The sequence below is a fragment of the Alternaria atra genome (genome assembly GCF_907166805.1).
Source record: "Alternaria atra isolate CS162 genome assembly, contig: 32, whole genome shotgun sequence".
Classification (NCBI taxonomy): Eukaryota; Fungi; Ascomycota; class Dothideomycetes; order Pleosporales; family Pleosporaceae; genus Alternaria; species Alternaria atra.
Genome location: NW_025091331.1, coordinates 1,773,643 through 1,797,563, shown reverse-complemented (window position 1 = coordinate 1,797,563; position 23,921 = coordinate 1,773,643). Strand labels below are relative to the sequence as shown.

The following is a 23,921-nucleotide window of genomic DNA, read 5'->3' as shown; positions in this document are numbered from 1 at the left end:
TAGCTGATCGCCGTTGACGTGCCGCGGACAGGGTTCCGGATGCAGGATCCCGGTACGCGCGCCACAATACGTCAGATGTGCTCAGCTTGTGTCCAACTTTGATATCTTGCTTTGGCGTCGATTGCCCTACGCTATCACTTTTCTTTTCGTATCGCACCATGCATATAGTGCTTTCTTCCAATTAATTAAACAAGGATTCCGACACGTATCGCCTCAGATTCTATCGGCAGAAGAATCAAGCACTAACCTACCTTCGACACTAGGCGTAACACTGAAGGACCGACACCAAACGTTCATATGCTCACATAGAAGGAGTTTGTTTGATACAATGGCAGCCAAGCCATCATCACCAGGGCCTAACGCAACACCTGCAACCCCGGTTAAGCAGACACGGTCCAGGAAGGCCACTACTCCAAGCCAGACTGAACAGGGAAGAGCAGGGTCAGCAGGCGGAGTAGTGTTACCAAAAGAGCCCTCAGCAAAGGTTCCAGCATCGTCAACAAAGAAAGCTGCAGTAGCACCAAGTACCGATGACGTTACTGCAGCGGCGGCGAAGACGCCGAAAAAGAAACCTAGAAAGTTGAACAAGGAACCTACGTCGACATCTACGGACACTGCAAAGTCTACCGCCACGAATAAAATCCAAGCAGATGTACCATCACCGTCTGAACTGGAATCACTGAAGTCTCGTGTTAGGGGCTTAGAAGCTAAAGTCGAAGAGCTCTACAAAGCAGGTGCTATTCCCGACTCCCGACCAGGCCGCTCACCTCGCCGACGAGGGAAAGGTCGAAAAAGTTCATCCGCAGCCCAGGTTCCCACACTTAATACCACGGCTAATGACAGCAATGCTAGAGTTCAAGAAGTCGACGATGATGACGAAGAGGAAGAGGCAGACGAAGAACTCGTGCGCCTCGAAGGCGAATTGGAGGTAGCAAGACAGGATTTAGAACACTTCCATCCGCGCACGAGAGGAGCCACAAGTGGAGGAACAGAGTATGTCGAGGAAATCGATAGGGGTGCATCAGGAACGAGTGCTGGTACAGACAGACAAGTTACCCTATCGGGAAGCTACCGTATCCCAATCCCCGCAAACGTCAACCTCGAGGACGTCAAAACCATTAAATCAGGTGTTTCCGCCGCGCAGAACGTTGCCAGGTCTTTCCTCGAACAGCGACGCGCTGCTGCTGCACTGCGCGCCGACAACAACGCTTCTTCACCACAACACCAGTCTAACGCCAAGACCACCAAAGTTTCTGCTTCCAAATCTTCTTCTGCAGCTACATCCAAACCGAAGAGGAGCATGAGTTCAAACATGGAGGTCGCTGTTGATAATAGCGACGGGAAGCAGAGTTGGAGTGAGTGGATCGGCGGGTATAGCATGGCAATTACGAGGGCGGTTAGTAAGATCGAACATGAAGCTGCTGTTGAGGCGCAGAGGAGTGGAGGCAGCGGAAGTACGAGTGCCAATAGGCCTGCGGCGGGTGGTAGGAGAACAAGTGCGCCTACATCTAAAAAGGTCGCAGGGAAAAGACCGGCTGCTAAGACTACGTTGAGTGGAGAGCAAGTCCATGGCTTGATGAGTTAGATGGTGAGGTGGGATATGTTGTATGATACAGAGCTTTGAAGATTAGATGGGGGCGTTTGCAGCCACATTGAAAAGCACAAGTGCAGCTACGAGATGTAATATGCTTAGGTATTGTGGCTACTATCTCAAGTACTTTGAAGCTGTGCCAATCATGATACAGCAACACCATCTTACGGTGCCCATATATTTAGGTACTAATCATCCTGGGCATGTGCACGCTTCAGTACTCCACCATTCTGTATATTCGCCCCATCATCTCCGTTTTCCGCCGCTTGTCCAACGTTCTCGTTTCCATGCGAAGCCGACACTTCCGTTTGGAGACCAATACCCGTAAGCTCTCGCTGTGGATCGTCGACAAGAGGAGCGTCTTCCTCTGGGGTGTCTACAGGCTTGTCTTCTGCAGCTGCGGCAGTAGCTGTGATGAGTCTGCCGCCACCGCCGCCGCAGCAGCAGCATCTTCAGGTACCGAATCCAAGGGCGACTCTCTTTGTGCTTCGCTACCTGCAGTAGCAGATTTGCTCAATCCTGAGGACTGACTGTTGTGGCTCTTCATACTACTCCTTGGTGAGACTGAGGACCTCGAAGAATGAGTCTCATTTGACTTCACGCCCTCTGCCTTCTCTCTCGTAATGGATTTGTTTGCTTCAGGTATAACTGGCATTTTCCCCAAGATTCCTGTGCCGGTGCAGTTATCTCTTGTGCTTTTCTTCTTCCTGTACTCAGTACCTGCGTCCAGCCCATGAAGGGCCATACCATGCAACCCGCTCATTCTCTTTTTAGGCCTCTGACTCTTCCAGCTAGCAACGGTAATTGGTTTACCTCGACCACCTGCGAGCCAGAATAATGTTGGTGGGAGGCGTTCATGGTCTTGTAGAGTAGAAGGTGAACCAGCGCCGCCTAAGGCTGACAAGAGGTGGTTGCGTAATAAAGTGTACTGCAACGTTTGTAGATAAGGCAGGACTATGGACTGAAGGAACTGCGTGACGAGCGAATGTTGATAGATAGGAGAACATAGAGCGAGGCTGCGGGTGGGTAGCTGCGAAACTTGCTGTGCGTGATAGTGGTAGATTAGTGACGTCTCCACTGCCAGCTGCAGATATGCCCGTCCTTGGTGTCCCTTGACTTCTGTCACGTCTCGAAATACCTTTGGGAGGATGCGATATACCATGAGCCCTTCTTAGAGCCCGTAAAACTTCGGCCGGGTTCGGAGTTCTCGCTGGTGGCAGGTTCTCGTCACTGCCGCCTAAATCAGTGGTATAGCCATGACTAGGCCTGTGACAAGTAAGTAGCAGCTGTTTGAGCATTAGACCACAACCGCCATCATGTACATGCTCTTCTCTTCCACTACCACCTCGTAGTCTGGGTATGACATCCTCAGCGGGTTCTTCCTGGAAGTCCGGTCGTTGATCGTTTATACTAGATCCTGCTCTTGATTTTGTTCGTCTTGTATGATGACGATTGTTTCCTGATCGCCTCGAAGCTCGTGAGTTTTGCTGTGGTCGCTCTGGTACGTGTCCGGGGTATCCATTACTGTCATACAACTGTGCGTCGATGCTAGGTCGCTGCTCAGGACGCGGACTTTCAACAACGACATGTCCGCGTGTATCCAGATAGCCCTCAACGACGAAATTACTGCGCGGTGGTTGCAGCGACCGACGTTGCTCTGGAGTATCAGTGAAAGCTGCAGAAAACTTCTGACCATAGAAGACTGTCTCAGAGAAGTCTATCGTCCGGTCTGAAGCTTTTTTGAGACGCGCAGCGCGGGCAAAGTCAACTAGTGGGCTTGGTTCGCCGGCACGAATGTCGTCTAGATGCTGAGACACTTCACTTCGAAGAACGTAGGGGTGGTCCTTTGAGTTGGGTAAGCCATGGTGATAATGCAGTTTAGGACTTATTGGCCTTACTTCGTTGCGCTCAAGAGCACTTTTCCGCCGCCGGGGAACATCCGCGCTCACGGTAATCGTTCTATGTTCTGGCGACTGCGAGATCCGCCGGTCAGGAGGCGGGTCCATACTATTGTTGACAGCACCAGGCCGGGGAACAGGTAGTGCTGCCCTCCTTGGGAGATTGCCTATCCTTTTCGCTGCGACTTCAGGAGGCACTATACGCGGGCCCTCTTCGGACGACGAACTGTGCTGTGGAAGAGACGGGCTTTGGAATATTGCATCCTTCTTGGCCTGCAGGCCTGGTTTCCGCCCGAAAGCTGATCTCATGTGAGAGAGCGCACTTCGAGACCGACACTCGTTGCATGGCTCGCTGGAAGGTGACTTTAGGGGTCGCATACCGCAGAAGTTGCAGCGTGGGCGTTCAATGCTGGAAAACGAGTGGTAATTACTGGAATCATAGGAACAAGGCTGGCTGGGTTCGGAGAAAGATGGAACCTGTACTTGAATGACTGGTAGTTGTTGGACAACCTGTGGATTGGTACCAACAATAACTCGTCGTACAACCACGCCTTCTCCGAGTGCCGTGCTCGATCGTAGGGTAGAACTGGGTTGCGGGGCTGCCCTTCGTATGGGAAGAGCTGCCAAAAATGTATTGAAGTCGGAAGAGATGCGTCGCTTTAGATTCTGAGGTCGTTGGGGTGTAGAGCCGGAGATTGCTAGCAAAGGAGATTTAGGAGCGGGTTTCCCTGGGTCCGGCATATTCAGTATATAGAGGTTAAGCTTGTACAAGATCTGGAAATTGAAATGTACACGACTAGTAAGCGGTGAACTTGTGTGCATTGAGGACCTTTGTTTCTTCCTGGTAGATTGAGCGTGGATCTGTGAACTGTGAAGGTCTGGATCTGGATCGTGTGTTCAACAACTTAAGATTCGTAGGCCATGTGTAAACATTGCCAGCAGCCATGACGTGGTACAGTAAAGAACCATTTGCGAACGGTCTATTGGTGAACACAGCGGCAAACGTGAAGATGGAGCAACGCCAAAAACACAGCAATGTTGGCCTTTACAGAAAGTCGTGGTCTTATGCAAGAGCAGTATCGTGGCCGTGAAATGCCCCTGCTTGCTGCGTAGGGATGTGATTGTTTTCGGCTGCAACCAACAGCATACTGCCTATCCATGGTCGTTGGCAGAGCTCATGGTCTTAGTACCTGTGAAGGCGTCCCTCTTCAGACCAGTCGTACATATCTCGTAGGTGATTTCGATCAGACGCACGTTCTGGCCTCCAGTCATCGTCATCATCGTTGTTGAAGTAGCCACAGTTGCGATTGCGCGATGGGCCCGGAGAACAAGCAGCACACCTACCATCACGATCGCCAATCTGATCTGTGAGGATTTCGCAGAGACTGCACAGCACATTGACCCGATTGCAGATTGTAAGCAGTGTGCCTGGGGCGTACAGCGCATCTCTTACCCCGCATTTGAGACAGAATCTTGCATGTGCCTGTGTGCCACTGCGACACCACTTCCCTTTTCTCATGTCATCGGCGAAGTTTTTCCAATGGTGGAAGCGGATGCAGCCTTTGCAGGTATAGAGCTGTCTGGCTTTTGCCCAAGTAGTTCCTTCGGCAGCCAGGAACTCGACATGCGTCGGTGGGGGAATGATAGATTTGAAATAGCGAGTCGTAAAAGCCAGATTGACTTTGCTGCTTAGGTCGAGAAGACTGACTATTTCTAGGTGAAGCTCAACGGGCAGGCGAAGTACAGGCGGAGAAGACATGGTATGCAGACCTTGTGCACGTGGGACAGGCTTTTGAGAGCGGTTCTTCTGAGACCAACGCATCAGTTGAGGTTATTTGAGAGATCTGCGTCCGGCTTACGGTTGACACTTTTCGGTTGCTGTGGGTTTCTTCGCCGGCGCACTTTGCTGCCTGCTGCGCAATATACGCAGAACGCGAGCTGGAAAAGCAAGCCGCAGTCTTTCTGCTGTTTGTCAAGGGAACGTGTAATACTTATGGGTATCGCATGGGCAAGTCGTGCTACAATCCATGCTAAAGTTGGGAGAATGAGCAGGCTCTGAGCACAATTACAATTTACGCCCCTTGTGTAATGCAAGACGCACGTCAAAAGTCACACGGACCTCCAAGGCCGCGTATCCGTATGTTCCTTAGGCACGACGAATGGTGGAGCCTTTTCGCCGCGGCATTGTTGCCGTGTTCCGCCAGTTGCCTTTCTGGGTCTGTTGCACGAATTCAGGGTCCGGAGATTGCGCTGAGGTGTTCTTTGTCCGTTCGTCAGCCACACCGCATATGTGGCAGTTTGTCACCTCATCAAAACCAAACTGGGATCCGGGATAGAAATGGCTCAAATATATTTCGGACGGCCTTCTTCATATCACAACAACTACTCCTTCTTCAAGTCGTTGAGTACCATGTAGCGCGACAGGGAAATCCAGCCCCAACGGAACCAGCGCATTTGACTTTCATGTGCCGTGGTCATGGCTTTCTGAGCAGTCCTGTAACCGACCGGTGAGCTGACGAATAAGAGTGGAGTGGGAAAGCCTCCGAGCTCCTTCTTTCGGACGACTGCGCCAATGATTGTAATGGGCGCATCCAACAAGCTAAGATATTTACGGAATATGGAGGTAGTGGTGAGGGTGTACAACTTGACAGGGCACTCCCACCCACTGTGTCGGTGCATAAGTGCCTTTAGAAATGTATGCGCTCCGTCGTGGAGCGATTTGTGATTGGGGTGGTCGGAGACGCCGTGTGCGTCAAATGTGATTATAGCGTCGACGGTCGCCTGCGGTGCCTCCTTGGAAGAGATTGATGTCATGTTTGGAGCGAAGGCGGTGGTAAGTAGATTGGAGATTAGACGAGGGTGCCATGTTACTGTCATGGAGTCTGGGAAGTTCCTGAGCAATGATCAGCATGTCACAGCCGTTCAGCGTTGCATTGCAGTGCGTACTTGTCTTCCACGACGAGAATGTCCTCCTTGCTTCCGATTCCCAGCTGCAGCCCACTTTTGACCAGCTCTTTCTTGCGAATCTCGCCCAGACCATCGGCATCCCCTGTTGTACGATTGAGATTAGTTGTTGCGCTTTTGAGTACGCGGGATCTCTGCATGTCATACCGCTACTCAAACACAGTATCTTGACGTGATTCCCGCGTTCTGGACGCGTCAATGCGAGTAAAGTCGGTGCAAAGAACATGGCCTCATCGTCAGGATGCGCTATCAGCAGTAGTATGCGTTTGTTTTGCAATGTGGGAAATGATGCGCCGAGGGTGCTGGTATACATCCAGAAAACGAAAATAAGGACAGGCACCGATGCCCAGACAGTCCAATTCATCTTCAGTAATCGTACACAGGGTACACGGTGGATATGTTAGAATCGGAATTGCTGTCTTCCAACTGAAGTTAGGGGAGGTAGTGCGTCGGCATTGGAAGCCATTGAGGTCCTGGAACGAGCTTTGACCCACGTCATGTTCGAGATTCTTTAGAGCCAACACGCGACGTGTTCAACCCTACCTTGGTACCCTCACACTCCCCTTCACATCCACCACCATGTCTGCCGGCAACAGGAAAGAGCGACGCGCAAAGGAATCCAAAACAAATGCAAATGGTGCTGGAAGCGGCTTCCAGCCCACCAACGAAATCGATGAAGAAGGCGTCGAGATGATTTTGAAGCATCCCGACTTTTCCAAGCCAACAGGCAAGACGCTATTCGACTTGGCTGAAGAAAGGCAGAGGGAACTAGACAAGATAAACGGTAAACAGCGAGTTGTTAAAGTGCCAGTAACTTCCGCTTCCGCCTCGCCCGACGATGGTCCTCCAATCGGTCCCCTCGGGGACTCCATCCTCTACTCCATCTCCATGGCAGCACTCCATCTCACGCTCGATGTCCTCGTATACAGCCAATACCGAGAGGATATACTCTGGAATGAGATCCTATGGCGAGCACTGACAGCGTGGCCCATATTCTTCTTAGCAGTCTACCTCACCCACGTCGACTTCTCACACCGATTCCCCACACTTCGAGACGCTACGTTTTTCGGAGGTTCTATCGTGGCAGGGTGCTACTTGGTATACGCAGGCAATAAGCATGGCTATTTCCATGTTATGAAGTCGGCGCCTCCAATTGGCACGCTCTGGATCTGGAGCGTTGTGGAGATGAGTCTGCCTTTTGCGGCCACCAGCGCGGCCGCTGTGTTTGGGTACATATGGTGGAATGGATTTGAGTTCTTTTAAAGTCGTAGCAAGCACGCATGTGGTATAAGCCGCATCCACTGTCCCCAAACATCATGTGCTCAGGCACGCATGTCACCGACGAACAAGACGGGATATTCAAAATGCTTATCGGTGCCTTTTTCTGTCAAGGCTGGGCTGCTGCCGCTCGTGACAGCGAACTAACAATACATCCATGTCCATACTCCTGAAAGACGCTTAACGCTGTTCAGCCGCAAACTGGCCATGCAACGAACCCCGCTTTTGCATGAGACATAGAAAGTCTGCACTACTCGTGCCAGTCACCATCCATTGCGAAAACGTCATCTACGCTCGGCGCTCAACTTGCTTTATGGAAACATAGTGGCTTCTTGCTTACCTTTCAATCTTAGTTGGGATGATTCGTCTTTAATCAGCGACCAGCCCAGTCCAGTCCACCACCAGCTCTCGCCCCGCAATTTTCCTCGTCCTCAATCGGGATGCTTTCAACTCACGCCAAAGGGTATTCTGTACCTATCGAACCCAAAGTCGATCTCCAAAACATTCAGAGCTGGCGCCGAGCTTGTCGCAATACACACGGCGCTTGCTGCAATGACGACTATGCAGAGGCCCTGGCGCAGCACATCGATCATCTCACGCTGGTCGACGTGATCAGTGGTTCACTTACCACCCTGTCCACTTCATCGCCGATTACCTACGTTGCTCTTTCGTATGTCTGGGGTGATGTGCCTATGTTCAAGACGAAAAGATCAAATATCGAAGTTTTGCTGCAGCCGGGAGCTCTCTACAACAAGGGAAACGGAATAGTGCTTCCTGATACAATTCGAGACGCCATACACTTAGTCAAGGCCCTAGGTGAACGTTATTTGTGGGTGGATTGTTTGTTCATCATTCAAGGTGCAGATTCAGAAGAGATAGAGATCATGTTGCGGGCTATGGCTCGCATATACGCAAGTGCCGACTTTACAGTTGTTGCTTCCGATGGCAATGATGCAGGTCACGGCCTAAGAGGTGTCGGAGGTCCCTCGAGGAATCGGATCCCTAGTCCTCAGTCCTATCTCCACCTACGGGGTGCGTATCCAGAAGATTCGAAATGGGCGACTAGAGGCTGGACATTCCAAGAATCGTTGTTTTCCCGTCGTCTCCTCATATTCGGCAGCACCGTGTCGTGGATGTGTGGACGCTGTGAGTGGCGAGAAGGCGCCCACGTAATCAGATGCACGAAAGATAACCTTGCTCCTGAGGATATTGAATGGCCAGCAGAGCGTCCGCATCTTGGCATACCAATGGGTATGATGTCTTTGATCCCTACGATACCATCTCTCGGGCGATGGGGAATGCTTGTAGAGAATTTTTCTTCCCGGGATCTAACCTATGAGAAAGACGCCCGAGCAGCATTTGCAGGCGCTACCGAGATCATGGATGCCACTTTTCCAGACGGTCTACTTTATGGCATGCCAAAATTCTTCTTTGACATCGCATTGCTTTGGTTACCTCAGGATTTCGTGATAAGACGTGAGGATGAACCTAGTTGGTCGTGTATGGGCTGGAAGAACGAATCTATAGAGTGCTTGTCTGCTTGGTACCCTTTTTACGCCAAGATCTTTCGTGACACGAACCACGCATCAGATTGGGTTCCTATTGCGACCCTGAAACCTGTTGCAGAGTACCGGATGGCAAACGCAGCGGATGGGATTGACGTGGGGTTCAATGGCTTTTACGAATACCAGGCTTTCCGAGAATTTCCCGATAGACAACTCCCCACGGGTTGGAGGCGACATCCTCATCCCGACGGCGACTATTTTACGAATACTGTCTCTCAGCAAAAGTATTCGTTTCCTCTTCCTGTCATGAATCCTGCCCAGGGGCAGGTACACGCCCCATCTGCCTCTGTTCTTCACTGCCGCGCTCCATGCGCGAAGCTGACATTCGGGTGTATAGTAGCTTGCGACAAGACACACCGTATGATGATGGCTTTATGCAACGGCGAGGTGATGGTGGGCAATCTTACCTTGATGTGCAATATTGAGGAAAACGTACCTCCGTATGGCAGCATTTGTGAGCTCATCGCTATCTCCGAAGCCGAGACCTTCCTCCCAGAGCGTGTGGCACACTGTGGGTGGCCGATAATGTCGTTTGAGAAAAACAGAAAGCTCCTTTATCCGATGAAATTCAGGAGTGAAGGGAGAGCATCTTTCTACAATGTCATGTGGATCCAATGGGTTGGAAACGTCGCTGAAAGACGTGGATTGGGTATTGTACATAAAGAGTTCTGGGACGCGCTGGAGCCTGAACTAAAAGAGTTTAATCTGGGATGACTGACACGACAATTCCAAACAAGTAGTCCTTATGCGACCTTCCAGAATTATCCACTCCTTCCTCAGCTTTCACACAACAGTGCAAAGGACCAATGAAAAAGCCAACAAAAATTATGCCAGAGACCGCCCACATGGAGCCATCAGACAAGACCAGTCCCGCAATAGTGCCATGCAGCTGATCTAAGCCGGTCTGTGCGAATGCATGTGCTCGCCGACCCTGACTGGTAAGTATGGAAAACGGAATAGGAAGGGAGGCGGGTGTTTATATAGACGTCGGGATGGGAAATTAGAGAGATTTGGTAGGAAGGCAGCAAGGTGCATGTGACATCACGTGAGTGCAGATACCTTTGGGTACTATTGCGCGATAGGATGTCCCGAGCTGTGGGCAGCTTCATGGTTGAGGCAGAAGCTGACATGTGAGCGCACGTGATTGTAGCAGCCTACGAAAGGATGTTCTCCGCATTTCTTCATGTATATCTTGATTGGCCTAGGGATACTTGGCCTTCCCCCTTCCAAGCTAAAATGATCTTTCGACGACCCAGACCTTGCGCATATCGTGCACTACTGTTCTTCCGCCAGCCTTAACGCTTCCAACCTACTCGTACTTTGCGGATCCAAATACGGTCGCTCACCCAAGCTGACGACCCTAAACCCCTTCCTCGGTCCTTGGCCATCGGTATCATACGTCGCTGTGTGCAGCACGCTCCTGTTATCCCAGATAGCCACGTCGTTTGGGTTCTGCCATCTATGTCTGATCTGCAGGTCGTGGTTCTCAGTGATGAGCTGCAAGAACCAATCTGTAGTGCGCTTTGATTCTTCTGCGCTCAATTCATTGATACGTTGGACGTGGTGACCAACGCTGTAGAGGGATTTCCATCCTGTGACTGGGTTCGTACGGACGCAGGGGTGGACAGCGGTCAGAGAGTCGCCAGTGTTTTCCGGCGCACCTCGCGCAGCGGTATAAACGGGGAAGTTGTTTTCCTTGGCCGCGCGGTTGAAATCTAGTTGTGCATATGTTGCTGTGAGGGATTCGAAGAACTTCTGGTATGGTTTCGATAGGCGATCGTAAAGGTCGTACCCCGAGGCCCAAAGAGTATCTAAAGAAATCTCAGTCATAGCACTGGGAATTTGACTACTTGCGATACTCACCCCCTCCAGATTTTGGTAACTGAGTCATCCTCAAGATCGCATAGTCGCTTGGTACTGGCTCAAAAGTGATGTCGCTGTGCCAGCCACTTTTGCCACTCTGTGACCTCTCCTTGAAGAGCTGCTTCGCCAGGTCTGAGCTGATGACGCTAATCTCATTGTCGTTGCCTCCAAGACGGTTTCCGGCGTTTCTGACAGGATGAATATGCAACTTGGATGTTTCTGGTTTACCGGAGAGCTCGCCAAGGCGTTGTGCCAGCTCTTTCTGAAGCTCATCGGTCAAGTCGTCCTGTTTGCGAAAGTAGACAACACCGCGCTGAGAGACTGTTCTTTATGTTAGCTGTGGCTACTCATGAAAAGACCTAGTGATGCTTGCTTGTGATCGCAAGGTCGCGTATCAGATCGTCAGAATTTGGCGCGCGCAACCATTCTTTCAGATTCACATCGACGAACTCGCGACCGATGACCGGTGTGACTTCGAAAGACTTGTATGCATCTAGAGCACCCTTTAGCTTTAGAGGTTCGCGTGGGTATCCAGGCTGTGCTGTAACGCCATTGCTTTCAGTGGAAGTGGTAGTCAATGTGCTCGTGGCCATGGTAGACGATACTGAAATGCAAATCTAGAGCAACTTCCAAAGCCCGAACCCTGGTAGGGTCATGCTACACTTATTTCCTGCTCTTCTTTCGCCACATTGGCTATCACTGGGCGCATCTTCATGGACGGCCTGATCAACAGCAGCTTCGCGATTTGCAGGATAGCATCGTAGCATCATCGCATGGATAGTATGATGCAATTGCTCTCGGCACAGCTATAACCATGCTGTAGTCGCTTCCTGCAGTCGTTATCTTCTATGATGCGTGATATGGACGAGATGTTGCGGGGTTGATGCTACGACATGTGGGGGCACGATGGCGTGCTGCTCGGCAGGGTCGCATGGCTGGTGATGGCATTAATCCGGAAATAACGCGCTGCAAGCGATCGTATCCAAGAATCTGGCAGTTTCGACGGAAGAGAAGTAGTATTTCATAGAGGCTACACCATCGTTCTTACATCTAGCAGGAAGCGAGAACGCGTAGGTCTAGACAAGACGCGACTTCAGTGTTGTGGATTCCCAGCCCCCTTCATTCTCTTTCGCGTTTGATCCTCAACACCAACACCACACGTACAGAAATCGAAGCGCATCCAAACGTGGACCAAGTTAGCAATCTGCCAAGATGTACAAGTTTGACAATGAAGATTATGCGTGGGCGATGCCGGCAGTGACTGACGACATTACCGCCATTCTCACAACATACCTCGCTACGATGCATGGCATTATTCGTTGGCGATCAAAGACGCGTCTCTCTCACAAATCACTGATTCCAATCCTTGTAGATGACGGTTCGTGCCTGCTGGCCGCATTCATGCCAAGCGCATGGAGGCAAGGGTGTGTTTTTTGGAGTAAATTTGCCAGCATCTATCTGGTGTGCGTTCGATAAACCACCGTTCTGTCGATTGTTGAGACATCCGTCTGTCCTAAAGCGGTATCGAAATACATTCTATCATACGATCGACCTTTCGCATAAGGCTTTTCGTCAATGCGTTCTCTGCCTGCACTTTACTCGGATTGGGAAATCTATGTAGTCATTGAAGGATATTGTACGAATCAAGACGTCGAGAAGATGGGTTGCATTGGGATAGATGGCCAGCTTACCTACGACGTCTATCTTTGAGCATTCACACATTGCCGATAGGTAAACTAGTATGCGATCCTGGAGATCAAATTTCTATCGTACAAACCACATTCCTTATCTACGGCTTTTGAGACCAAGACTCTCGGCTTTCAGAGCTTTGTCTAACTGGTAAGGATTCTGTATTTAGCGCATGTTGTCAATTACACTCAGAGTTGCATCATCTGCACAGGCAATACCTGGATATGAACATCTCCGGTCCCTTATAAGGTTCTCCTGGTACACTCAAAGACCAATAGCGACCAATCGGTCTTAGCCAGATTAACAGCAATTACGAGACGAATACCGCTACCCTCCGTTACTTGTAGTCATGGCTGCATCTACACCAGTAGAAAAGCAGGTACCCATTGCTCAAGCTTCAGACTCAGGGTCGTCACATGCCTCCAAGTCGGCATCACCACCACATCACGGTTCAATCGAGGACCATCCGTTTAGTAATCCAGCCACAGCTCAATATTGGCGCCAAATATACGAAAATGCAGAGTACGAAGGACGTCATCGGTTCGACCCAACGTATACATGGGAAGCCGAAGAAGAGAAACGTCTCGTCAAAAGGGTGAGCAAGGGAAGTTAACAAATGGGATCAAGACTGACATTCTGGTCGTAGCTCGACTGGCGAATAGCACTCTGGGCATGGGTTATGTTCATCTCGCTGGAGTTGAACCGCAGAAATATCAATCGAGCGATCTCAGATAACTTACTCAAAGATTTGGGTGCGTAGTATCAGATTCGAGGATACATACTGGAGACTAACGAAACTGCAGGCATGAATACCAATGACTATAACTACGGTCAAACTGTAAGCTCCATACAAGATAACGTACCCATAACGTCCGTTAATTCTAGACTAGATCTTCCTCGCATCTTTCCTATTTGCAGAGCTTCCCAGTGGTCTTATCAGCAAGAAGTTTGGTGCTGATCGGTACGCTCATCTTACCTACTCGTCTCTTCATCAAGCTGCGAGAACTAATGCCATGACAGATGGATCCCAACAATCATTTGCTTATGGTCCATCGTCAGCGCCGCACAGTGCGCCATGAAAACTAAAACCCACTACTTCGCCATCCGGTGCATCCTCGGTCTGCTAATGGGCGGCTTCATCCCAGACATTGTTCTCTGGTTGACCTACTTTTACAAATCGAACGAACTTCCATATCGGCTAGCATGGTTTTGGACTGCGCTGAGTACTTGCAACATCCTCGGATCACTACTTGCAGCCGGTATACTGCAGATGCGAGGAATTAATGGTTGGGGTGGTTGGCAATACCTGTAAGTTTCATGTACATTGCTCTTTCGACTCATACTGGTCCTAACACAGACAGATTCTTGATCGAAGGCGTCATGACACTATTTATAGGCGTTTTCGCCTTCGGCCTTATGCCTCCCGGTGCCTGCCAAACTAAACACTGGTTTCGCGGCAAGAACGGCTGGTTCACTGAACACGAAGAGCGCATCCTCGTGAACCGCGTCCTCCGCGACGACCCCTCAAAAGGCGACATGAACAACCGCCAAGCAGTCGGCATCTCACTCCTCTGGAAAGCAGCCTGCGACTGGGAGCAATGGCCCCTCTACCTCATCGGTCTAACAACCTACATTCCAGCAAACCCACCCCAGAACTACCTCTCCTACATCCTTCGCCAACTCGGCTTCTCGGTCTTCGAAGCCAACTTACTCGCCATACCCAGCCAATTCCTCTACGCGATTCAACTGCTGGTTATTACCTGGCTATCCGAGAAGTTTAAAGAGCGATCTATGATAGCCAGTTTATCAAACATATGGATCTTCCCCTGGCTCCTCGCCCTCGTTGTCCTGCCGGCAAGTGCGAACCCCTGGATCCGATATGCGATCCTTACCGGTCTGCTTTCCTACCCTTACTGCCATGCTATCCTCGTAAGCTGGAACGCGAAGAACTCAAACTCTGTTCGTACGCGTGCTGTCTCGGCCGCGTTTTACAACATGTTCGTGCAGTCGGGCAATATTGTTGCTTCCAACATCTATCGCGATGACGATCAACCGCTATATCGGAGGGGAAATAAGATACTGCTTGGTATCTGTGTGTACAATATTTTCCTGTTTTACGCTGTCAAGGCGTTTTATATTTGGAGGAACAAAGTGAGAGAAGGACAGTGGAATGCTATGACGAAGGAGGAGCAAGAGGACTATGTTATCAGCACCAAGGACGAGGGGATGAAGAGGTTAGATTTCAGGTTTGCGCATTGATGAGGAAGGTAGCGATGGAGATCATTGGTCCACATCTGTGTTGTAGACTAGTGTAAATGTAAGTTTGTAGCCCATCGATATCTTTTGCCTCCATCGCCATGGGATACGACTTGATAAACACGACTCTGTTAGTGTGTAGCGTCAGCAAACCATCCCTGTTCCTGGAGCAAGACTTGGGCTTGAAGGATACGGTGGAGCTTGAGTATGGTAATTTCTACGATATCACAGACTACGCCTATGGACACGGCATCTCCGTCTCCCATGATGGCGGTCCATCAACTTATCAACTGCTTTGAGGAGCTTACCAACAGTACGCATATCGTCCCCCTTGTCTTCGTATGCGGCGTACCATGACTCCATACCTCTCAAGGCACCCGTGACGGCGAGTAACCGATTCTCTTGCGCCCTCGTGATGTAATGTCTCGATTCAAAAGCATGTCTTGCCATTGTCAGGCTCATATGGGGGTGGAGTTGGCGGTTCTACCGCCGTTCAGCGAGCCAGTTGTCTGTCTCGATCCATAGCTGCTTGGTCGCTTCTGGTATAGTAGAGTTGTTTGAAGACTTGACGCCAGCGCATATGGCGTCCCACAGTGAGAACGCTGACTTCAGATCACCAGGGAGGTTAAGCGATTGCGGGAAGTAACGTGATGATGCGGTCTCAACGACACGTCCTTTGGTTTCTGGGGCAGTTGGATCGGCATCGTTGCTGAGAAGTTCATCGAGGTATGACTTGACAGCTATACTGAGCGCACAGTTGTTAGGGAGGAGGAAGGGCAGTCTTGGAAATGTCAGTATAACAGGCAGTGAGGGGGTAATTAAGGCTACTAACTTCATTGCAATGACCGGTATATCAGCGTTCCGATTGCAGCAGCCAGTACAGAACATCTGTGTGGCTGCTACCTCGATAAGATCCCGAAGCGCCTGGCGAACGACGTTGATGATGGAGTTGTAACCGAGCAAGTGCTGACTAAGAGGGCCGGTGAAACCAATCGGGCGGTGGTGAAGGATTCCTAGGCCAGCAACGCGAGACACTAGCATGTTCGAGTTCTTATCTTTCGCTGTGCAGCTGTCAGTTATGCAAAATTCGGCTAGGCCCGTTTTACTTACTGCTACCACGCATCGGTGCGCCATTATACGCAGAGAACATGTCAATATCGGAGGTCAAGAGACCCATCCGTATCAGCTCGACCGCAATCACCGCGGCTTCTTCGTGCTCTTGCGTCCCCTTCAGGCCTTCTATGACGGAGACAAGGACTTTACCCCAAGGTGTCAAATTATGAGTCTTCGTATCAACGTACTCTCGTAGAGCAAGGAATCGCCATATTGAGTTGTACAATATCTCGGAAGTGGACGAAAGGGGACTCTTAGGGTCTCTCTTAGCAACTGATTTGGTAACGAAGTCAGTATTTTGTAGTGACAGGATGGCTGCACCAAGAGTTCCGCAATCCTGTTGCGAGAGTTAGTACTACCCAATGACTGAATTGCGGCTCTGCTGACCTTGTACTGTGCGATAACATCCTTGAATGTAGCTTCCTTCACGTTCCAGGTGTCAACGATCAAAGGAGCCTGTGCTTCTGATGGCTTCTCGACAGGGATGGTCGTGGACGCCCGTTTCCCATTAGGTTCTACAGGCGAATACCAATGTGTCTGGTGGAGAGCTTGATGTCGGTACCAATTATGCAAAGAGCTAGACAGAAGATTGACGACTGGTGTTCGCAGCGGAATGAGCTTAGAGCTGACGAGTTCCTTGTACTCTGGAGAATTGCCACCATCCATGGGGGGGACTTCGAAAACTTGACAGGTAGTGCGCCACTGAAGGATACGTGGGTTGATGAGACCTTTCGACATGTAGTGGAGGATCTCATCTGGAAGTCTCTGACCCAAGTATTGACCCGCGTCGTTGGGCATGGACCCGGAGTTTTGGGGCTCGACCTTTCCTTCCTCTGTGTAGACAGGGTGGTTCTTCACGGCCAGGCGTGCTTTTTGATATCGCGTAACATATTCCTTTCCTGCGGGTGGAACGTCGTTGTTGTTGACAACTACCGAGTATCCAGACTGGCCGTTGCTCATGATGGTCTTGATGGCACTGTACGGCTTGATCAGCTCGGCCCTGTTAGGCGCATCGAGGATGGGGTGGGTTGGGAGGAACGGTGTGCCGGCGAGTATGCAGGTGTCCAGGAAGATGTCGTCTGAGATGTTTGGTGCGCCAACAAACTTGGAAAGGTCGGCTACGCATTTCTCTCGGCGGATGAAGCTGAACTGTCGCGACTCGAAGTCCCAAGATGTTATGATTTTGGCGCATTCGAACATAAGGATATCTGACGATCCGGCAATGGCGTGAACGTATTCGTGTTTCTCGAGGTACGCCAACTACATAACGTTAGCCACCGCTGGTAGGTAGCCAGATCTGCTCACCTGAGCCCATGCGCTATATGGTGCAACTGTCCAGCGAATATGCTGTTCGGTCAGGGTAGACTGTAGCGCGCGGAAGAGGTCTTCGGGGGTAACGTATGCTGAAAGGAGTCAGTATAGTATACAGTCCCCTCACAGCGGTTGCCGTACTCGATTGCCCGAATTTAGCGACTGAAGCTTCCGCCTCGTGGCTGTCGTACAAAGTCCACGCATTGATGTTCACGGCTGCTTCTTCCGTCTTCTGCCTGAAAGGGTCTTCCTGTTTTGTGATGTCGAGCCCGCTGAAGACGAAGTACGGCTCGATGTCGAAACTGCGGAAGTGGGCTAGGTCGTCCTCGATGTGCTGTGTCAGGGCCAGCGGGAGGCCTCCTAGTGCGGGGACAAGTGGTTCTTTCGCGCGAGGGTGGTTGAGGATACGCTGGTTGAGATATTCAGCGGCCTCGATGCCTACGCGACAGCTGCGTAACTGTTCAAGCTCGCCCGTCTCGCCGAATGCGGCCGTCCATTGCACGAAGTCGCGGATCATCGTGCCAGTCGCGTGTGGAATTGGTGGTAGAACCTATAGTAATGAGGGCGATAATGAGCGAATAAAACCCGAATTGAACCTCAAAGTAATACTATGAGAGTCGTCTGTCGTGAATACTGTAGCGACGACGTGTAACAAACTTGTAGATGTGGTTGCGGGGGTTTGGGGGAGTAAATTGGAAGCTACGACGCAGCTCCACGCCTTGGCGACTACCGAATCCCTGATCAGCCGGGCGCTAGCTCAGGTACAGCCATTAGGGCATACGAACAGACGGAATTATGCCGGGTAGATAATCGAGGAACGGGTAAGGCGCTTGCGGTCCAAGTAGTCTACGCCTATACTCATACAGTATCTGATTCTGTTCCCTCTGTAACTCTCTTAGTGTCCAGATTGCGTCTCAGCTGCCCCTCATCTATCTTATCTCCAAGCTCTCACACCTAACTTTCACACTCATTCAACATGTCTGCTCCAGAAAAGAGTCAAGACGCCATACCAGTGATCGACATCTCCAAGCCATCGGAGGAAATCGCTCAGCAGGTGCTCGACGCAGCTTCTACACATGGCTTTCTCTACATCAAGAATGATGGCGTGACCATCCCACCCCAAGACATCGACGACATGTTCAAGTTGGTATGTAATGCCTGACGCCCTGAACGAGACAGTACCATTAAATAAAACAGTCGAAAGGGTTTTTTGCCGCCCCCAAAGAGCAGAAGTCTGAATACGCAATCCACTCCGATAAGGCAGGTGGCATAAACCGCGGCTGGGTTCAAATGCAAGGCGAATCACTAGACCCAGAAGGCCAAAAGGTAAACTTTCCACCAAGCCACCCAATGCAGCGAGCCACGTTTTTGATACAAGTAACAACAGCAAGGCGATCCAAAAGAGGCTTTCAACATCGGACCCCCGAACCCAACCCTCCAACCCCTACCATCACCTCTCCAAGAATCCTCCAGATTGATATCCCGTTTCCAATCATCGTGCCACACTCTCTGCATGAACATCCTCTCCCTACTCAACATCGCCCTCCAAATTCCCGACTCGGACTACTTCAGCACCCGACACGACCAATCCCTCGGCCCATCCGGCACCATCTTCCGCATGCTTTACTATCCATCTACCCTATCCCAAGGAAAAGAAACCAAACAAGGCGAAACCAGTATCCGCGCAGGCGCACACTCGGACTATGGTAGTCTTACCCTGCTCTTCCGATTGCCAGGTCAACCCGGTCTCGAACTATCTACGCCGTCGGGCTGGAAAGCCGTGCCTGTGGATCCCTCAACATCGTCTTCCACACTTACGTCTACCAATAGTCATCCTCCCATCCTCGTCAACATAGGTGATTTGCTGTGTTATTGGACGAATGGAATGTTGAAATCTACTGTTCATCGTGTTACCTTTGATGGTGGACAGGAGAGGTATAGTATGGCGTATTTTTGTCATCCGCTGGATGAGGCAAGGTTGGATACTGTGCCTAGTCCGGTGATTGAGCGGTTTGGTAATCAAGGGGAAGAAGAGTTGAGGAGTCAGAGGAAGAGACTTGGGTTGAGGGAAGATGGGATGGGTGAGGAGGTGATTACTGCCAAGGGGCATTTGGAGAGGAGGTTGAAGGTAACATATGGGATATGACAAGCTTCTATTAAATTCAAGTTGGCATTACGAACGCCACGTCATGCCCTTTGTTTAACCAAGAACACCTCGCTATGCTTTGCGCCGTGCCATGCAGAGAATCAAAAACAAATCCTCGCACATAGATATACAGCAGAAAGTCTTCATCCTCTCCGCTTTCTGCCCGCCCTCCCCGTCGTACCTCCTACATCCTTGACAACCCCGATACCTTCGACCACCACGCTCTTGTCTTGTACAGTCCCACCCAACTTCCTGATCATCTGTTCCCTCGCCTTCGCCGCACCCGGAGAGTCCCAACCCAGTTCCTGACTAGGCTGATACTCTTCTACAAGCACTGTATTCTCATGCTCTTCCTCAGCCAGTAGATTCCCCGAGCTATCGCCGGCCGACGCGTTCGACCGCGTAGACGTGGCACGACCTAATTGCCGTCTTTGACGGAGCTTACCGGGTGCTTGATCAACTGACGTTGGCGCAGCTTTGCGGTTCGCGCGAAGCTGAGCTAATATTGACGAGTAATCCTTTTCTTCTTCTGGTTCCTTTATTGACCCTAGTCCCTTTATTGACTCTTTTGCTTTTGGTGCTTCCTGTAGAGCCGGCGGTTCGGTATCTGCCGGAATCACCGAGTCGGGTTTCGGATCAGGAACCGCGCAATCTAGGGCAGTGTTGCTCTGACCGAGCTTTGACTTGCAGGGTGCGGGAGCTATGAGGGACTCTGCGGATGAGCTCCGGGGTCGTGAAAACGATTTTGATGCATTTGAAGATGTTGATGGGCGGCGCGGGAAATTGGCGCTGGTTTCCTGGAGGGGGTATGATCCTGCACCGTCTAACCCATGTATGATAGATTCTTCATCATCGTAGGTTGTACGGTTAGCATTATCGTTAGGGTCAGTCACTGAGTCTGTCGTTGATGCAGGTGTGGCATCTGCTGATTGAGCGAGAGCAAGAGCACCAGGCCGTTGCGGCCGTTGTTGGCATTGGGGCTTCGTCACGATCTTGGTGAGCTGTTGCTTCTTCTGACGCAGCTCTAGGCTTTCCTCTTCAGAAAACGGCGTAACGGGCGCGCTATCTTGGAGCTGAGGTCTCTGCTTTGCTCTTTGTGGCTGGGGTAGTGCTGGATTGTTCAACTGATACTCGGTATACGATTGCAGCCGACCACTACGCAGACAGTCCCAAAGCCATCTCGTGTGAACTGCGGGTATCCGCTTGTCCGTAGCGAATTTGAGTTTCGGGGTGTTTACGGTAGGAGGGTTGCAGATCACAACCGAGGTCTTTGCAGATAGCTGTTCATCGTACGAGGCGCCTGTCAAGATTGTCAGACCATTTCAATGGATGCGGAGCAGGTGCCGTACCCATAAGCGTGACAACTTTTGTCACATGCAGCAGCTCGATGCCGGAAAAGCCCGTAGAGTTGATGGTCAGCGCAGAGAACCCTGGCTACATCAGCAACCAATAAAACAACGGTGATGCGCGAACTTACCACTAATGCTAAGCTTTTCGAATGGTCGACTCAATACATCACTCGCGGGGTCTACTAGATGTTTTCCGTAGAGGCAGCGCTCGACCCACCAATTAGTGACCAGACTGAGGTGTGAACCGGCACACTCCGGAAGGGCCGACACATCGACCTCAACGTCATGTGGTATTACGAAGTAGCCTCGCCGTAGATCTTTGGGGGAGGCATTGTTGAGATCGGTCGCTCGCATTACGTGCGCGCCATTGCTCTCCAGGTGCTGCCGCAATATGTTGGTCTAGTGGGGACGTCAGCAAGGTCTAGAATGTTAAGTGGAGAATGACAAACCTTCTCTGCATCAAAGCCATGTGTGCATACGATGCGACCCTCAAAAATGCCATCATGTTGGGACGCGTCGTGAGATTGTGGTGGCAAAGATTGTTCATGACTGTCTGCATGGTCATCAAGTTGCGCTTCAGTAAGCCTGTCGTTCTCATGGATGGACGCCGCTGGAGTATGTGTACGAGTGCTTGTGCGCGTACTATCTGGCTTAGTAACAATGTCCTCTGTCCACTCATCTTCCTCTAGCTGTCGTTCGAAACTCGGTGCTGTGATACCTGCCCAGAAGGCATCACTTTGGCTGCCGACCTTGGTGCTCGCCGAGCGACGTAACTTCCTTCGAAAAGGATTCAGAGCCTGACTTGGCTCTGCCTCTCGTGTACGCTTGCCCGGAGCGGGCGAGGCGGGCAGTTTGCGATCCCAAGCACCTATCCCTCGCTCTTCAACGGGCACGGTGGGGTTGTATAGGGTCTCGTCCAGCACCATGCCCCTCTCCAGACTCTGATGGAGCCATTCCAGCGATACAATCTTCATCCTCCAGTTCAGGGCGTGCTCGTACTTCTTGCCCGATGGCGCCGCTGCGATGAGGTGGGTGACGGATTTGGTGAGATCGCCGTGGTACTCGGCTCCGTTGGCGTCTACATTCTCCTGTATGCTCTTTCGTTGCTCAGCTACATTGGTCAGTATCGTCCCATGCGTGGAGATGTGGCGACATACGGTTGTCGAAGCCTGTGAGGCATATCTTCAGCCCGGCGAGGGTAGGCATGCGGTACTCCTTTTCCAGCGCGGCCATGTCCAAGTTGTCATCGCCCGCCATCCATACCTCCCTCAACGCCTCGAGCCATTCTGGTGAGAGGACCTTGACATCGTCGCGGGACTTGGCGACATAGCGGTATTTGGCGCTGTCGGTGCTACCAACAATGAGGTGGGTTACGTCCGAAGTGAGGTCGAGCTTGATGGTCGCGCCCATCTGCGCGCCAATAGCTGCGAGTTTCGCCTACGTGGTCATTAGATAGAGCCGTATGTGAGCATGTTAGTAGACATACGCGCTGCTCGGGGGCGATAGAGGTGCAACATAGGATGGCACCAGCCAGGGGCAATTGGGCTGTCCCTGCATTGTGTAAGTAAGTACATTGCATCTATGGTAATGCTATCGCGCATACCGTAGCCGCCATCATTTGCATCCATGGCACTGGTGGGCACATGCAAAAGTCGCAGTGTCGTGTGCTTAACGCCGAAGAAAGCGCGTCTGAGCTAAGCCTCGACTTGCACGCACGCGTTGCGGGGAAGCCAACGCAGTCACGTGCTACTGGCGGTGGAAGCCCTACGACCTTTATCTCGGCGAGATCTCGCTACTCCTTCCGCCTTGCTTCCCACTTTGGAACTCCCCCAGATGATCCGAACCTCGCCACATGCCACGAAAAAAAGCTTTTTCCTCCACTGCCGGGTACCCACCGCAGCCAGAATGACGACTGCTTCGTTCCTGAACTTGAGCTTGGGGGCGGCTGAGTTGGCAGCCCGCCCTGTTCTCTGCGCCGATCCACCCACTCACGATTGCTGTAACTCCAGATTCAGAACCCCAGGCGATGATCACTACGTGATTGGGCCTGCGGTTTTCTTTTCGGCGATCGTGGGATGCAACGCGCTGACGCCCTGTTTGTGTGGTTACAGTCGCGCTATGCCGCAGGATGCCCGAGCATGATCTATCAACTGTGCAAATATTGAAAAATCAAGGAACAGGAACTCTCCGTCCATGCACAGCCAGAGGGCATCGATGGCTTGGTCGGTCTTGAGAGATTGCGCGTTGCCCAGGGACAGCGTGGCTATGGGAGCTTGGAGTCTAAGCGACCCCGTCACTCTCCACGAGCGCGTGCTCGCCTACATACTATAGTAGATGTAATCAGCGTCCCTGTCGAGGCGTCGCAGGCTTTGGCATCCGTGCGGGCTTAGTCGTTGGATGAAGCATGCCATGTCGTCGTCGATCAGAGCACCGTGCCGGGTCTGCCGTAGTCGGTCGCTATCCGCCAACGGGTCTAGAAGCAAGTCTTAGTAGATGTCCATTGAGATCCGACCCCTGCATCGAGTCTTGCAGACTTTTGGTGCTCAAGATGATGTAATGCATCCGAGCCTCCGTCCGCGCAAGCTACGCTCCCATAGCGCTCTTAGTAGCTAGCACTTCATATACCCGCTGCGGGAATACTCGCCTGGTGCGCTGCCTGCACTTGCTTGACGTCCTCATGAACATCTCGTTACCCCATCTGGCACCGCTGGCTTCTCCACTTGAACAATTCTACTAAGCAATCTCTCCAATCCACCATCCCAGCTGCTGCGACCCCGCCGACCAGCAGCACTGCACACCCTCCGCGTCATCCGTCTTGTTCCCTGCACTCGACGCTGGTACACTTTCGCCGTCCCTGCACTGGCTTAGTCTGACATGCTCGCGCCCTCGTAACATGCT

At 51.4% G+C, this 23,921-nt stretch overlaps 10 protein-coding genes across 10 annotated transcripts; 6 read left to right on the top strand and 4 right to left on the bottom strand.

Moving 5' to 3' along the window:
• Nucleotides 1–328: 328 nt before the first annotated feature.
• Nucleotides 329–1,585, top strand: ALTATR162_LOCUS10359 (uncharacterized protein; the record flags this gene model as incomplete). Its single annotated transcript, XM_043317995.1, has 1 exon — nt 329–1,585. The coding sequence occupies one exon, from the start codon at nt 329–331 to the stop codon at nt 1,583–1,585; it is 1,257 nt and encodes a 418-aa protein (XP_043173930.1).
• Nucleotides 1,586–1,794: 209 nt separating this feature from the next.
• ALTATR162_LOCUS10358 (uncharacterized protein) lies at nt 1,795–2,121 on the top strand (the record flags this gene model as incomplete). Its single annotated transcript, XM_043317994.1, has 1 exon — nt 1,795–2,121. The coding sequence occupies one exon, from the start codon at nt 1,795–1,797 to the stop codon at nt 2,119–2,121; it is 327 nt and encodes a 108-aa protein (XP_043173929.1).
• Nucleotides 2,122–4,672: 2,551 nt separating this feature from the next.
• Nucleotides 4,673–6,817, bottom strand: ALTATR162_LOCUS10357 (uncharacterized protein; the record flags this gene model as incomplete). Its single annotated transcript, XM_043317993.1, has 5 exons — nt 4,673–5,296; nt 5,349–5,451; nt 5,876–6,382; nt 6,436–6,538; nt 6,601–6,817. 5 exons carry the CDS (start codon nt 6,815–6,817, stop codon nt 4,673–4,675), a joined length of 1,554 nt encoding a protein of 517 aa, XP_043173928.1.
• Nucleotides 6,818–7,032: 215 nt separating this feature from the next.
• Nucleotides 7,033–7,716, top strand: ALTATR162_LOCUS10356 (uncharacterized protein; the record flags this gene model as incomplete). Its single annotated transcript, XM_043317992.1, has 1 exon — nt 7,033–7,716. One exon carries the CDS (start codon nt 7,033–7,035, stop codon nt 7,714–7,716), a length of 684 nt encoding a protein of 227 aa, XP_043173927.1.
• A 455-nt stretch (nt 7,717–8,171) lies between these two features.
• On the top strand, nt 8,172–10,010 carry ALTATR162_LOCUS10355 (uncharacterized protein; the record flags this gene model as incomplete). Its single annotated transcript, XM_043317991.1, has 1 exon — nt 8,172–10,010. One exon carries the CDS (start codon nt 8,172–8,174, stop codon nt 10,008–10,010), a length of 1,839 nt encoding a protein of 612 aa, XP_043173926.1.
• A 561-nt stretch (nt 10,011–10,571) lies between these two features.
• ALTATR162_LOCUS10354 (uncharacterized protein) lies at nt 10,572–11,752 on the bottom strand (the record flags this gene model as incomplete). The annotated part of the gene is made up of 3 exons (XM_043317990.1): nt 10,572–11,107; nt 11,160–11,480; nt 11,533–11,752. The coding sequence occupies 3 exons, from the start codon at nt 11,750–11,752 to the stop codon at nt 10,572–10,574; spliced, it is 1,077 nt and encodes a 358-aa protein (XP_043173925.1).
• A 1,445-nt stretch (nt 11,753–13,197) lies between these two features.
• ALTATR162_LOCUS10353 (uncharacterized protein) lies at nt 13,198–15,107 on the top strand (the record flags this gene model as incomplete). Its single annotated transcript, XM_043317989.1, has 6 exons — nt 13,198–13,443; nt 13,495–13,600; nt 13,652–13,686; nt 13,739–13,809; nt 13,869–14,156; nt 14,210–15,107. 6 exons carry the CDS (start codon nt 13,198–13,200, stop codon nt 15,105–15,107), a joined length of 1,644 nt encoding a protein of 547 aa, XP_043173924.1.
• A 480-nt stretch (nt 15,108–15,587) lies between these two features.
• Nucleotides 15,588–18,045, bottom strand: ALTATR162_LOCUS10352 (uncharacterized protein; the record flags this gene model as incomplete). Its single annotated transcript, XM_043317988.1, has 6 exons — nt 15,588–15,885; nt 15,937–16,165; nt 16,215–16,554; nt 16,605–17,477; nt 17,523–17,620; nt 17,670–18,045. 6 exons carry the CDS (start codon nt 18,043–18,045, stop codon nt 15,588–15,590), a joined length of 2,214 nt encoding a protein of 737 aa, XP_043173923.1.
• Nucleotides 18,046–18,504: 459 nt separating this feature from the next.
• ALTATR162_LOCUS10351 (uncharacterized protein) lies at nt 18,505–19,674 on the top strand (the record flags this gene model as incomplete). The annotated part of the gene is made up of 3 exons (XM_043317987.1): nt 18,505–18,675; nt 18,726–18,854; nt 18,916–19,674. The coding sequence occupies 3 exons, from the start codon at nt 18,505–18,507 to the stop codon at nt 19,672–19,674; spliced, it is 1,059 nt and encodes a 352-aa protein (XP_043173922.1).
• Nucleotides 19,675–19,817: 143 nt separating this feature from the next.
• ALTATR162_LOCUS10350 (uncharacterized protein) lies at nt 19,818–22,651 on the bottom strand (the record flags this gene model as incomplete). Its single annotated transcript, XM_043317986.1, has 7 exons — nt 19,818–20,974; nt 21,024–21,104; nt 21,152–21,422; nt 21,473–22,134; nt 22,181–22,460; nt 22,510–22,574; nt 22,627–22,651. The coding sequence occupies 7 exons, from the start codon at nt 22,649–22,651 to the stop codon at nt 19,818–19,820; spliced, it is 2,541 nt and encodes an 846-aa protein (XP_043173921.1).
• Nucleotides 22,652–23,921: the final 1,270 nt, after the last annotated feature.